We start from the raw sequence: 13,827 nt of genomic DNA on the forward strand, positions 1-13,827 counted from the left end.
TTAAAGTCAAGATAAGATAAGATAATCCTTTAATAGTCCCACAGTGGGGAAATTTCAGCGTGTTACAGCAGCCTAGTAATACAGATACAGGATAATACACAGTAATATATTACAGACATAGACACACATATGCTGAGAAGAGAAGATATACTAGGAGTCCATAGCAGCTAAGGAACAGAAAAGAAAGGAGACGTCATAGTCATAATCATTAGTTCTCTGTGCGCAGTCTTCGCTTGGTCTGATGTAGATTATACAGCCTGGTCGCGGTTGGAAGGAAGGACTTGCGATAGCTCCTTCTCACACTTGGGGCGAAGCAGTCGGTCACTTACAGTGCTGCCAAGTCCCATCAGGGTCCCATACATGGGGTGGGATTTGTTCTCCCGCATGGAGGTCACCACAGACAGTATCCTTCTGTCACCCACCACCTGTACTGGGTCCAGGGGGCTCCCCAGGACAGAGCTGGCCCTCCTGATCAGCCTGCCAAGTCTATTTCTGTCCCTGGTTGATATACTACTCCCCCAGCAGGCCACACCAAAAAAGATGGCTGAAGCAACCACAGAGATGAAAAAGGCCCTAAGAAGTGGCCCCTGGACTCCGAAGGCCCTCAGCCTCCTGAGCAGGTAGAGTCTGCTGTGGCCCTTTCTGTGCAGTGCCTCCAGGTGGTCAGCCCAGTCTAGTTTATTGTTGAGGAGCGCACCCAGATACTTATAGGTCCTATCTCAATGCATGTTCCTTGGATCTCCACTGGGGTCGGAGCACTTCTCCACTTACTAAAGTCCACCACCATCTCCTTGGTCTTCCCAGCATTAATCCTGAGCTGGTTCTGCTGACACCAGTCCACAAAATCCCGGTAAAAGTCTCTGTATTCCCTATTGTCGCCATCAGTGATAAGGCCGACTACAGCAGAGTCATCGGAGTACTTCTGTAAGTAACAGCTGGAGGAGTTGTGCCTAAAGTCAGCAGTGTACAGTGTGAAGAGGAATGGGGCAAGAACTGGACCTTGTGGTGCCCCCGTACTACAGATCACAGTGTCAGACACACAGTCCTGGGCTCTCACATACTGAGGGCGGGGTGTCAGGTAGTCTAGGATCCAGTTGGACAGGTGATGGTCCACACCACCAAGGTTCAGCTTCTCCCTCAGTAGCCCTGGCTGAATGGTGTTGAACGCACTGGAGAAATCACAGAACATTATTCTCACAGTGTTCCCGGGTTTCTCCAGGTGAGAGAGAGCTCTATGAAGAAGGTGGATGATGGCGTCATCTACCCCAATGCCCGGCCGATAGGCAAACTGGAGGGGGTCCAGAGCGGAGCTCACTAGGGGGCGTAGGTGTGTCAGGACCAGTCTCTCTAGGACCTTCATCAGGTGGGATGTCAGCGCTACAGGTCGGTAGTCATTGTAGCCCATCGGATGAGGTGTCTTTGGTACCGGCACCACACAAGATGTTCTCCACACTTGTGATACCACTCCCAGCTTTAGACTCATATTGTACATGTGTATGATGGCGACGACAGGGAATACAGAGACTTATACCGGGACTTTGTGGACTGGTGCCAGCAGAACCAGCTCAGGATTAATGCCGGGAAGACCAAGGAGATGGTGGTGGACTTTAGTAAGCGGAGAAGTGCTCCGACCCCGGTGGAGATCCAGAGACGGGCATTGGGGGAGTCAGGACATATAAGTACCCGGGCGCGATCCTCAATAATAAGCTGGACTGGGCCGATCACCTGTGACAGTGTCTGAGTGCTGCCCCGGCTACGGGACCTCTGATGATGTCACATGTAGGGGAGGAGTCACAGAGTCACATGACCAGGCCCTGCTGGTATCGGTTAAAGGACCTTTGATGACGTCACAGTCATGTGATCAGTCACATGTGTGGGAGGAGTCAGGCTGTGCTGCTGGAAGGGAGTCTAGAAGTTCTGAGGATCAGGTAATAAAGGCGTCTACACAAAGCAATAGGCTGTATACTGTATACACTGTACTGTACTGTATATACCTCTGTACTGTATACTATATACTGCTCTGTACTGTATACTATATATATACTGCACTGTAGTGTACTGTATACTATATACTGCTCTGTACTGTATACTATATATATATATATATATATATATATACACACAGCACTGTATACTATATACTGCTCTGTACTGTACACTATATATATACTGCACTGTAGTGTACTGTATACTATATACTGCTCTGTACTGTATACTATATATATATATATATATATATATATATATACACACAGCACTGTATACTCTATACTATAAATACTTCACCTCAATATACTGTATACAATATATTGCGCTGTATATATATATATATATATATATATATATATAATAATTAGAGATGAGCGAGTACTATTTAAAACTCCCGTTTCACATAGCACGCACCCATAGGAATGAATGGAAGCGTCCATTACAGGTGACTGTAGGAGGACTATACTGTGTGGGAGCATGTGAAAAATGAATGAGAATAGGCGGAGCCAACATAAAAGTGGGTGGAGCTAAATTTGCACCACACATTTTGTCCCTCTTTCGACTTTTCAAAAGTTGTGAGGTATGCACTCAGGAGGACAGGCAGCAACCAATGGTTGTTTAATATGGCACACGCCATATTGCTGTCTGTCCTCCTGAGTGCTGGGTCGGCTCGTCACTTTCCTCAGCACCAATCTGTGTGGGGGGGAGGGGTGACTGAGGAAGGATCATTATTAGAGATGAGCGAGTACTGTTCGGATCAGTCGATCCTAACAGCACGCTCCATAGAAATGAATGGAAGCACCTGGTACTTCCGCTTTGACGCCGGCCGGCCGCTTAACCCCCGCGTGCCGGTTACGTCCATTCAATTCAATGCGTGCGTGCTGTTCGGATCGGCTGATCCAAACAGTTCTCGCTCATCTCTATTCATTATACTATCTATACACTAGATTAGACTTTTCTTCTTTACCACTGGTGGAACTGTTTGGCCATCAGGTCGCCCATCATTGACGGAGCCTTATCCAGCTCATTGGCTGTTCCGCAGCTTCCAGGGCTTAGAGGGAACATTGCTGTATACTCTATACTGTACTATGTGTGTGTGTGTATTATATATATATATATATATATATATATATATATATATATATATATATATATATATATATATATATATATACACACACACATATACCGTTATACTGTATTGTGTGTGTGTGTGTGTGTATATTATCATAGTGGTCTCAATGGGACCATTTAAGTATATTGGATGATAGTCAAATTTAAAGATAAGGACGCATAATGATGCAATCAACACAGAGACACAATTGAACCTGGGTAGAAGCATAAGTTTATTGTATACATCATGTTATATATATATATATATATATATATATATATTATTATTTTTATTTTTATTTATTTTTTTTTACACACAACACTGATATATATATATATATATATATATATATATATATATAAAACTGTATACTATATATACACACAGCATTATACTGTATACTCTATACTGTATTATATGTGTGTAAATATTATACACTGTTATACTGTATAGTGTTTGTATACATACATTTATACACACACAACACTGTATACTATACATGTGCCGGTATGTGCTTGCAGTTTTCAGCAGCTGGACGAGATTGTGCAGCTGCTGAAACAGGATGCCGGCTGTAACTACAGCTGAATCTCCTCTAGAGAAGGCAGGGAAGGTTTATTACTGTCTCTGTCTTTGCTGTGTACACAGTGCTCAATGAGTTTTGAATACACAGCTATGGGCGCCGCCATGATTCAGCTGCCCTCTGACCCAGAAGTCACATGATCCGTCGGGATCGGAGCCTGTTCCTACAGAACCCAGATCACCTCTATAGTAACGGGCAGGAGGCTGTATTCCTCCTGTAACTGGGGCTAACTGTACCAGCCTTAGTTACAGGGAAAATCAGCCTCCCCCTCCCCATAACAAAAAAAGTTATCAGATGTCCCAAAGGTCTATTATGACCTTATGGAGACACAATGTAAAAAAAATAAAGTCTTCCTACAGTTCCATTTATTTATAGGCTCCGCCTTACAATTTAAACTAGGTGACGTCACAGCCAATCAGAACCATGTGCAATAAATATATCAGCATATAAAATGCCGCATAGAGCACATGTTACAGAGCCTCTCCTGTCTTTCTATGGCCGCCTGCAGGGCTGGATCCTCCAGTTCATCCAACACAGATCCTGATCGACCCACCAAGGATGGACAAGGACAGGAATGAGATCAGCAGAAGATTATTAGACTTCACCTTGGAGATCATCTACCTGCTGACCGGAGAGGTGACCTTATTAGATTTCTATGGGATTTATTGGGGGATTTATCAAACCTATAATAGGAAGGATCCCGTGTCCTGTATAAGAGCGTCCAGACCTCCCAAAAATAACAGAACACAACATGATGATTGGGCCCAATATGATGCATGATGTATCATGGTAACCAGTAGTCCTGTAGTAGGCGCCTTTGACCACTCGCCATTTTCGTTAATGTTTGTGAATGCTGGTGAGATTTCCTGAACTAATCCAGGTGCGGTATTTCTAGATGGTTTGGTCAAAATCCCGTTTTTTTTCTGAATTAAAAATTCTGTGTTCCCTAAGTGTCCCTCTCCATACACAGGATTACACAATAGTGAAGAAGACATCGAAAGACCTTGTGTTTTCCAACATCCATGAATCAGGAGAATGTAGCTGGAGCAAGAGCCCCGTCACAGAGCCTTCTCTTCATGCACTGATACAGGAGGAGATCGATGGACAGAAGATCCTAGAACTCACCTACAAGATGCTGGAGCTGCTGACTGGAGAGGTGACACTGCTGGGAATGCTGGGACATTATACAGTAACTGGAGGGGTCGGGGTGATGACTGTATCATTGTGTTGTCAGGTTCCTATAAGGTGTCAGGATGTCGCTGTCTATTTCTCCATGGAGGAGTGGGAGTATTTAGAAGGACACAAGGATCTGTACAAGGAGGTGATGATGGAGGACCACCAGCCCCTCACATCAGCAGGTAATAGACATGACTATATACACATGGACTTCCATTATTTGTATGTACAGAATGAATTCAGTCCCTGTCTGTGTTTCCTACAGGTAGATCCAGTAAGAGGACAACACCGGAGAGATGTCCCAGTCCTCTTCTTCCACAGGATGATCAGGTAGATGGAGATATTCCCTATGATGTGTACACGGGCTGTGAAGTCCTTGTGGTCAGTCTTGGGTTCTCCAGCAGTATTAGATGGTATTAGTATTAGATGGTATTAGTGGTGGAGATGGAGGATAAAGCTGACCATAGACATTACATGTTGTCTGGATCTTCTCACAATCTTCTGGCTATGGAGACTGCTGGTTGGAATAAGGAACCATCGGGTTGGATTTCTACCGAGCTGATCCTTTATAGCCATGAGACAAACAACCCCGGATGTATCTGGTAGAATCTGATCTGCTTCCTCTGAAATAACGTCAAGCACATCTGGCCATTCTGAATACATGTGTGTATTAGGCTTCTGAGGTTAAAGTAATAAAGGCTAGAACATAGCTTGGTCAGGACCTCTGTAATGTCTGTACGTCCACAGAGAACTGTGCGGTTTAGTCTCAGGAGGACACTGCTGGCCTGAGCTTTACACCACACAAGCTCAGCCTGGCCACCAACTTGCCACTTAAACCAGTAAGTGGAGGGGAGAGGAGACAGGGGAGCGGGAGAAACCAATATATGGGAAGACCCCATGAATGTCTATCTCCAGCTTCTAGGGGAACAGCAGCTATTTGGCTCAAGTCATTTTTTTCTGCTCTTCTAGAATATTCTCAGTGACTTCTTCAACTCTCGTCAGAATTTAACAAAGTTTATTTCACAGCTTTCCGATGATTATAAAGATGACATCGCTATAATAGAAGTGCCTTATGTGAGTAGTGATGAGGAGTGTGAGGAGGACATTACTACCGGGAACCGCCCAGGTGAGGAGTCACCACTGAATATATCACAGAACAGTCTCAGAATCTGCTCATTTAGTGTTGTGAAGTTTCCATCACTCTATGTTACACGGCACACACACTTTGTCTGACCTCTTCACTCATGACCTGACGTTATCATCTTTGGGATCAAAATTCCACGCATGTACAGTCGGCATTGCCTCTTCAGGTTCAGGTAGAGCCGACAGCACATGCTCTGCCTGCCATTTTGGCTTGATCACTGAGTACTGAGCATACTCCATAGAACTACATGATCGTACTGCGCCTGTGTGGTACACTCGTGTAGTTATCGAATCAAGTTGGCAGGTGGAACATGTGGTGTTGGCTTTGCCTGAACCCAAAGAGGCAGAGCCATCTGCGCATGCATGGGATTTCGATCCCGAAGATGATATCGTCAGCTCCTGACAATATCATTTATAAGGTTATAGTATCAAAAAATAATTGATTTTGTTATTGGCAGATGAGTGGAACAGGAGCTCAGAAGGACATCTGATATGTAAAGAGTTTAAAGAAGAGGATTGTGGAATCGCACAATATCCAAATGCAGAATATGCCATTACCCCAGATATACCCTCAGTCCTCCAGAAGAATGAGAAATATGAAGAACGTACCATTACCCCAGATATACCCTCAGCCCTTAACAATCAAGACCTATCATCTGATCCTATACATTTCCAATCTTCTGATTTATCACAGACTGTGAAGCAAAATAAAAGTCACAGGAGAGTTATACATGAAAGCGATCATATAAGAGAGAAGAGATTTTCATGTTCAGAATGTTGGAAATGTTTTAATTGCAAAGCACATCTTGTTAAACATGTGAAAATTCACACAGGAGAGAAGCCATATTCATGTTCAGAATGTGGGAAATGTTTTATTCAGAAAGTGAACCTTACTGAACACCAGAAACTTCACACAGGGGAGAAGCCATTTCCATGCTCGGAATGTGGGAAATGTTTTAGACGAAAATCAATTCTCCTTAATCATCAGAGAACTCACACGGGCGAGAAGACTTTTTCATGTTCAGAATGTGGGAAATGTTTTAATACCAAAGCATATCTTATTCAGCATGTGAGAATTCACACAGGAGAGAAGCCATTTTCATGTTCAGAATGTGGGAAAAGTTTTATTCAGAAAGTAAATTTTCTTGAACACCAGAAACACCACACAGGGGAGAAGCCATTTTCATGCTTAGAATGTGGGAAAAGTTTTCGAAGAAAATCCATTCTCATTAATCATCAGAGAAGTCACACAGGAGAGAAGCCATTCTCATGTTTAGAATGTGGCAAATGTTTTACTGAGAAATCTAGTCTTGTTAAACATCAGAAACTTCACACAGGAGAGAAACCATTTTCATGCTTAGAGTGTGGGAAATGTTATGTTAAGAAATTCCATCTTGTTCAACATCAAAGAAGCCACACAGGGGAGAAGCCATTTTCATGTTCTGATTGTGGGAAATGTTACAGTGTTAAATCAAGTCTTGTCGACCATCAAAAAATTCACCAAGGACAGTCTCTCTTTTCATGTTCACAATGTGGGAAATGCTTTACTAAGAAATTAGAACTTGATAGACATCAGAGAGTTCACACAGGAGAGAAGCCATATTCATGTTCAGAATGTGGGAAATGTTTTAGCTGGAAATCAGTTCTTGTTAGTCACCAGAGAACTCACACTGGAGAGAAGCCCTTTTCATGCTCAGTATGTGGGAAATCTTATAATAGGAAATCGAATCTTCTTCAGCATCAAAGTATTCATACAGGACAGTAGCAATTTCATTCATTGCAGTGGCTTTCCACAACTCTATTGCCTTTTCATGGCGTAACTGCTGGGCTGTTCGTCAGTAGGAAGTGAAACTGTGTATTACGTCACACAATTGCGGTGCTGAGGGCTTCCCTTTACATCACTTCCTCTCCTCCTGCTTTCTCAAACTTAACATGGAGAAAACAGAGTTCATCATCTTCACCCCACCCCGTATGGCCCCTCCACCTGACCCATCTATCAAAGTTAACGGAACCACAATTACCCCTGTCTCACCGGCCCGATGCCTTGGGGTAACCCTGGACTCCCACCTATCCTTCAAGTCACATGTTCAAACCCTCAACACCTCCTGCCGCCTCCAACTCAAAAACATCCACCAAATCCGCTCCTTCCTCACCCCTGAAACTACTAAGATGCTCGTCCAGGCCCTCATAATCTCCCGCTTAGACTACTGCAACACCCTTCTCCATGGACTCCCAGCAAACACCCTCGCCCCCCTCCAGTCCACCTTAAACTGTGCTGCTCGTTTAATTCACCTCTCCCCCCGATCTTCATCGGCTGCTCCCCTCTGTCAGTCCCTCCACTGGTTACCTATAGCCCAGCGAATTGAATTCAAGCTACTAACGCTAACATACAAAGCCATCCACAACCTGTCCCCTCCATATATCTCTGAACTAATCTCCCACTACCTGCCCACACGTAACCTCAGATCCTCCAATGACCTCCTACTCTGCTCTGCCCTCATCCGCTCCTCACACAACCGCCTCCAAGATTTCTCCCGTGCATCCCCCATACTCTGGAACTCCTTACCAAGACACATAAGACTGACCCCCACAATCACAGGCTTCAAGAAGGCCCTGAAGACTCCCCTACTCAGGAAGGCCTACAACCTCCAATAACACTATCACCGCACCACCATCTGTACAGTCTCCCCCTCTCCTTCTGTCTCTACCCCCCTTCCCTCATAGATTGTAAGCCCTCGCGGGCAGGGCCCTCTACCCTACTGTGCCAGTCGGTCATTGTTAGTATTATATCTACCTGTATAATTTGCGTATTGTATGTAACCCCTAAATGTAAAGCACCATGGAATTAATGGTGCTATATAAATAAATAATAATCTTCTATTTTCACATGATCCGCTGCCCTCTGGTTTTTCTGTGTGTTTGTCAGATGTTTTTTATCACATACAGAAATATAATTGCAATCATATTATGAGTAATAAAAGCTTATATTGACAGTTAGAATGAGTTAATACAGCAAGTCAATATTTGCAGTGTTGACCCTTCTTCTTCAGGACCTCTGCAGTTCTCCCTGGCATGCTCTCAATCAACTTCTGGACCAAATCCTGACTGATAGCAGTCCATTCTTGCACAATTAATGCTTGCATTTTGTCAGAATTTGTAGGTTTTTGTTTGTCCACCTGTCTCTTGATGATTGACCACAAGTTCTCAATGGGATTAAGATCTGGGGAGTTTCCAGGCCATGGACCCAAAATCTCTATGTTTTGTTCCCTGATCCATTTAGTTCTCACCTTTGCTTTATGGCAAGGTGCTCCATCATGCAGGAAAAGGCATTGTTGATTGCCAAGCTGCTCTTGGACGGTTGGGAGAAGTTGATCTTGGAGGACATTCTGGTACCATTCTTTATTCATGGCTGTGTTTTTAGGCAAGACTGTGAGAGAGCCGATTCCCTTGGCTGAGCAGCAACCCCACACATGAATGGTTTCAGGATGCTTTACAGTTGGCATGAGACAAAACTGGTGGTAGCGCTCACCTTGTCTTCTCCGAATAAGCTGTTTTCCAGATGTCCCAAACAATCGAAAAGGGGATTCATCAGAGAAAATGACTTTACCCCAGTCCTCAGCAGTCCACTCCCTGTACCTTTTGCAGAATATCAGTCTGTCCCTGATGTTTTTTCTGGAGAGAAATGCCGTCTTTGCGGCCCTCCTTGAGACCAGGCCTTGCTCCAAGAATCTCCGCCTCACAGTGCGTGCAGATGCACTCACGCCTGCCTGCTGCCATTCCTCAGCAAGCTAATACTAACAATGACCGACTGGCACAGTGGGGTAGAGGGCCCTGCCCGCGAGGGCTTACAATCTATGAGGGAAGGGGGGTAGAGACAGAAGGAGAGGGGGAGACTCAAAACTCCCCCTCAAAACTTTTGGCCATGACTGTACAAGATGAATTACTTCATACACTCGAGTACTTTTACTATGAAAGACGACCATGACATGAAGCATAGATCAAGATTAGCAAAAAAAATTGGTTCAATGTCAATGAAGTAGAGGTGCTGGATTGGCCCCCACAGTCCCCAACCATTAACCCAATCCAACACTTGTGAGTAGAGTTGAAGAAATAACTGTAGTCGTACCCAAGTGAGTCGACGAGCACCAACATTAGGAACGCGTAGAAGAGACCTGGGATCAGATTTCAGTCGAGACATGCTTGAATCTGATGGAGAGCCCAGAAGGATTCAGGCAGCGGTGAAAGCCAAAGGTGGATTTACAAAATACTAAAAAATAAGATTTAGATAGTCACATTTCTGTATGAGCTAGCCAAGAGGATTGTCTATAAAAGGATGGTAGTCTTATGTTCTGTGTCACAAGTGCAAAACATTGTTACCCTTTTACCTGTCAGTATAAATTTGGTTCTGTTGTAATTGTGTTGTATATACCAGAAGTATTAAGGGGATATCGTCACTCCATAGAGAGAGACCACCATATAGGTGTGTGGAGTCTTATTAAGCCATGAGTGCTCCACTGCAAAGGAACATGGGAAGAATATGCAAATCTGACTTCCATGATGTAATTAGGATGCCAGTGCCTCAAGTATGCACACCAATAGAGGGCGCTCACTGAGAATGTGCAAGTCTATTTTCCATGATGTAATTAGGAAGACAGAGCCTCAGTCAAGCAAACCTATAGAGGGCGCTCCCTTTAACATCATGCTGACCTTCTCAGAGGCCTTTGTTTGCAATGATGTTGGGATTTAACCAGATACAGTCTTCTCAGCCAAGGACAGCTGTTTCGATGTACTTGCATCTCGTCAGCTTGTCGCAGAAAGGACTGATCTGGCAGAGGTGAGAGGCTTAGACAGGGTTAAGGGGATATCGTCACTCCATAGAGAGAGACCACCATATAGGTGTGTGGAGTCTTATTAAGCCATGAGCGCTCCACTGCAAAGGAACATGGGAAGAATATGCAAATCTGACTTCCATGATGTAATTCGGATGCCAGAAGTATATAATAATAATGAATCCCTGAGATATCTGTAACCCCAAATAGTGCCATCAAACACGACAACCTCCTGCAAAAAAACAAGCCCTTGCACAGCTTTGTTGATGGACAAATAAAGAAGTTGTAGGATCTGTGTATGCGATGATGGAAAAATGCTTAAAATGTCTTACTTATTAACGCCGTCCCTCCCGTTATAAACAACTTTTCATAATTAAAAATTACTTGTTAATATACAAAACTTTGTATGAAACTCGTATATCTTATTAAAGAAATACGTTCTCTCCACTTGTCATGTACTTTTTCTACATTGGACTATGAAGATTGGAGGGGGATTAGATAGGAAATTCTAATATTTGCTGCTGTTACACTCTCCTGTTCCTTGTTCTTTTAAAGTGTAACTAAACTTTTGGACAACTTTTGATTTTCTGGCAGTATTTGTCTCATTAATACATTTTGTAATTTACTTTATTAAAGAGGACCTTTCATGTCCTCGGACACATGCGGTTTTATATATACGACTAGAAAGCTTTCCTGTTATGTGCCCCGGGGAAAGAACTACCAAGTACCAGATGTCCGGAAGTTTAGCTATGCTTTAACACTACTAGGTTGTAGATAAAAGGCTAAGAGTGCACAGAATGAGGCGATAAATTAACCAGTCAGCAGGAGAGATCAGCTTCAGCTACCTCTATGACTATAGATGTATAGATGACTTTGTATTGTGGCCTAGCCAGCAGATGAGCGCCAAGGAGAGAGCTGTCAGTCACCAAGTGGGGGCAGAATTGAGTTACCATCAGCAGATAGCGAAGCCCAGAGAGCTAAAGAAACTCCCCTGAAGTCCATTTCTCCTCATTTTCATAAGGATAAAAGGCCGATTTTTTTCAAGAAAGGAACAACAGTCCTGAACAAGGAATTCATTGTAGCTGTGCTGATAGCCCTACAAAGTACTTCTATTAGTTTATATCCCAAATGTGTCATGACAGACCCCCTTTAAGTTTAGTCAGAGTATTATTGTCCTCATATGCCAGGAATGCAAAATACACATTAGGATTTAACACCCAAACAGACCATTAGCTTCACCCTTTTGTCTTTTGCTTATCAGTTGATCTTCCATTCGAGTTTTTCCACTTGACAGAGTTCCATAAGAACTGATGGAAAAAAACGAAACGTCTCCTATCAGTTTTCTCTCTTGCCTCAGATATGTAAATTTCAGTCTATTTAAAGAGGCCCTTTCTTTCACCACCTCCAACAAGTCTTGTTCTTAGCATCATCTAATAGACACTGCTCTGCTGATTCTAGCACAGTTGGAATTTTTTCTCTAGTTCCCACCATTCCTGAGCTATCAGTGCTGTTAGTTTTGGTGCCTGATATGCTGTTAAGGCTCTATACTGTCAGGTGGGCGGTGTCAGGCAGGAGCAGGCAAGGGGTGTGAGTCTGAGCTCTGACACTGGCTGCCTCTGATCAGAGTTCTGAATCACGCCCCCTGCCTGACACTGCCCACCTGACATTACAGAGCTTAAATAGGCACCAAAACTATCTGTGTGCTTGTTGCTCAGGAACGGTGGGGGCTAGAGAAAAAATTCCAACTGTGCTGGAATCAGTGGAGCAGCGCCTATTAACAGATGGTAAGAACTAGAATTGAGGAGGGGGGAGATCTTCTTTCTAGATTTATTTATTCAAAAGATCTTAATGCATTTACTATTGATAATGCTTGTCTTAGCCTTTAGTAACACATTCTCAAGCTCCTATGGCCATAACCATGAATGGTAACTCTTAGCACTTGTTGTACCATGCTCCCACAAATAGAACCAAATAATATTTTTTTCCCCAACGTATTGTAATTTGAGACCCTTTTTATACGTTGACCCCTGTAGTCTTAGCGCGCTTCTCTTGATTAGACCACATTAATACTACATTTATATATCCTATATCAATGTAAGTATATACCTTTATATGACATCACAAAGTAATGAATACTAATAATAATATTAAAAAGTAAATTTTAAAAAAATTTCATGTCATATTCTATCATCAAAAAGTTGAGGACTAGCCATATGATATGTTTGTTCAGACATGAAATATATATTGTGCTTTCACTTTTTTTTTAACTGTAATTTTTATTGGATTTTTACATAAATTTCCAAACAAACAGAAAGGCAGAGCAAACCAAATGTGCAACCAAAAAAGAAGATGGGGACAAACAGAACACAGGACACCCCATGTACAGGATGGGGTGACGAGGAAGTGGGGGGAGTAGAGACCGTGAAGTACAGGGTGGCCATAATATAACCTCAGGTGTTTGGAGTCGTGTGCAGGCTGACCCAATGGACGGAATTGCCTGAAAATTTGTATGTGTGCTAATCAAGGCATGGGGAAATGGACGGCATGAAAAAAAAACAAACCTAAAAATCACCACCAACTGCTTCCTCGTGACAATGACACCCGCATGACATTTGCATTAATGTTTCTGGCCAGAGTGGAAGTGGATACCAATTGGCCATGGAATATCCTGTGGAGCGACGAAGCGCATTTTTACCTGAATGGAACGGTCAACACACAGAACTGTCGCATATGGGCCACCGAAAACCCGCGTGCGCTCGAGGGGGTTCCGCTGCATTCGCCCAAGGTAACCGTTTGGTGTGGGTTCACCTCATCATTCATGATCGGACCGTTCTTTTTCGAAGATTTGGGCCCAACTGGAGTTGCCACCTGTTCCGTCACAGCGGCGAGGTACCGGACAATGCTGGAAACAGTGGTCGTTCCCCAACTCCAACAGCGGCAGTGTCTGCAGACGATCACCTTCTTGCAGGATGGAGCCCCTCCTCACATCGCAAATC

General features: G+C 43.5%; 3 protein-coding genes across 3 annotated transcripts in view; 2 read left to right on the top strand and 1 right to left on the bottom strand.

Annotated features, from left to right (window-relative positions):
• The window catches only part of LOC142189549 (uncharacterized), a 39,033-nt gene extending 30,143 nt beyond the window's left edge, over positions 1-8,890 (top strand). The window contains exon 14 of the mRNA XM_075262161.1: positions 6,825-8,890. Coding sequence (XP_075118262.1) covers positions 6,825-7,767 — 943 coding nt within the window. The 3' untranslated portion in view covers positions 7,768-8,890. The remainder of the gene's footprint in view (positions 1-6,824) is intronic.
• The window catches only part of LOC142189546 (uncharacterized), a 158,006-nt gene that overhangs the window by 116,968 nt on the left and 27,211 nt on the right, over positions 1-13,827 (bottom strand). The window lies entirely within an intron of this gene.
• On the top strand, positions 1,876-6,713 carry LOC142189550 (uncharacterized). Its single transcript, XM_075262162.1, has 9 exons — positions 1,876-1,928; positions 4,192-4,319; positions 4,654-4,839; positions 4,918-5,041; positions 5,125-5,240; positions 5,624-5,698; positions 5,829-5,952; positions 6,461-6,607; positions 6,697-6,713. Exons 2-9 carry the CDS (start codon positions 4,242-4,244, stop codon positions 6,711-6,713), a joined length of 867 nt encoding a protein of 288 aa, XP_075118263.1. The 5' UTR covers positions 1,876-1,928; positions 4,192-4,241.

Source organism: Leptodactylus fuscus, chromosome 1 (genome assembly GCF_031893055.1).
Source record: "Leptodactylus fuscus isolate aLepFus1 chromosome 1, aLepFus1.hap2, whole genome shotgun sequence".
Taxonomy (NCBI): Eukaryota; Metazoa; Chordata; class Amphibia; order Anura; family Leptodactylidae; genus Leptodactylus; species Leptodactylus fuscus.

Coding starts and splice junctions, on each gene's coding strand:
- LOC142189550 (XM_075262162.1), top strand. CDS start 4,242: ATGGACAAGGACAGGAATGAGATCAGCAGAAGATTATTAGACTTCACC. Junction 5,699..5,828: donor CCAACTTGCCACTTAAACCA/GTAAGTGGAGGG, acceptor CTGCTCTTCTAG/AATATTCTCAGTGACTTCTT. Junction 5,953..6,460: donor TGTGAGTAGTGATGAGGAGT/GTGAGGAGGACA, acceptor TGTTATTGGCAG/ATGAGTGGAACAGGAGCTCA.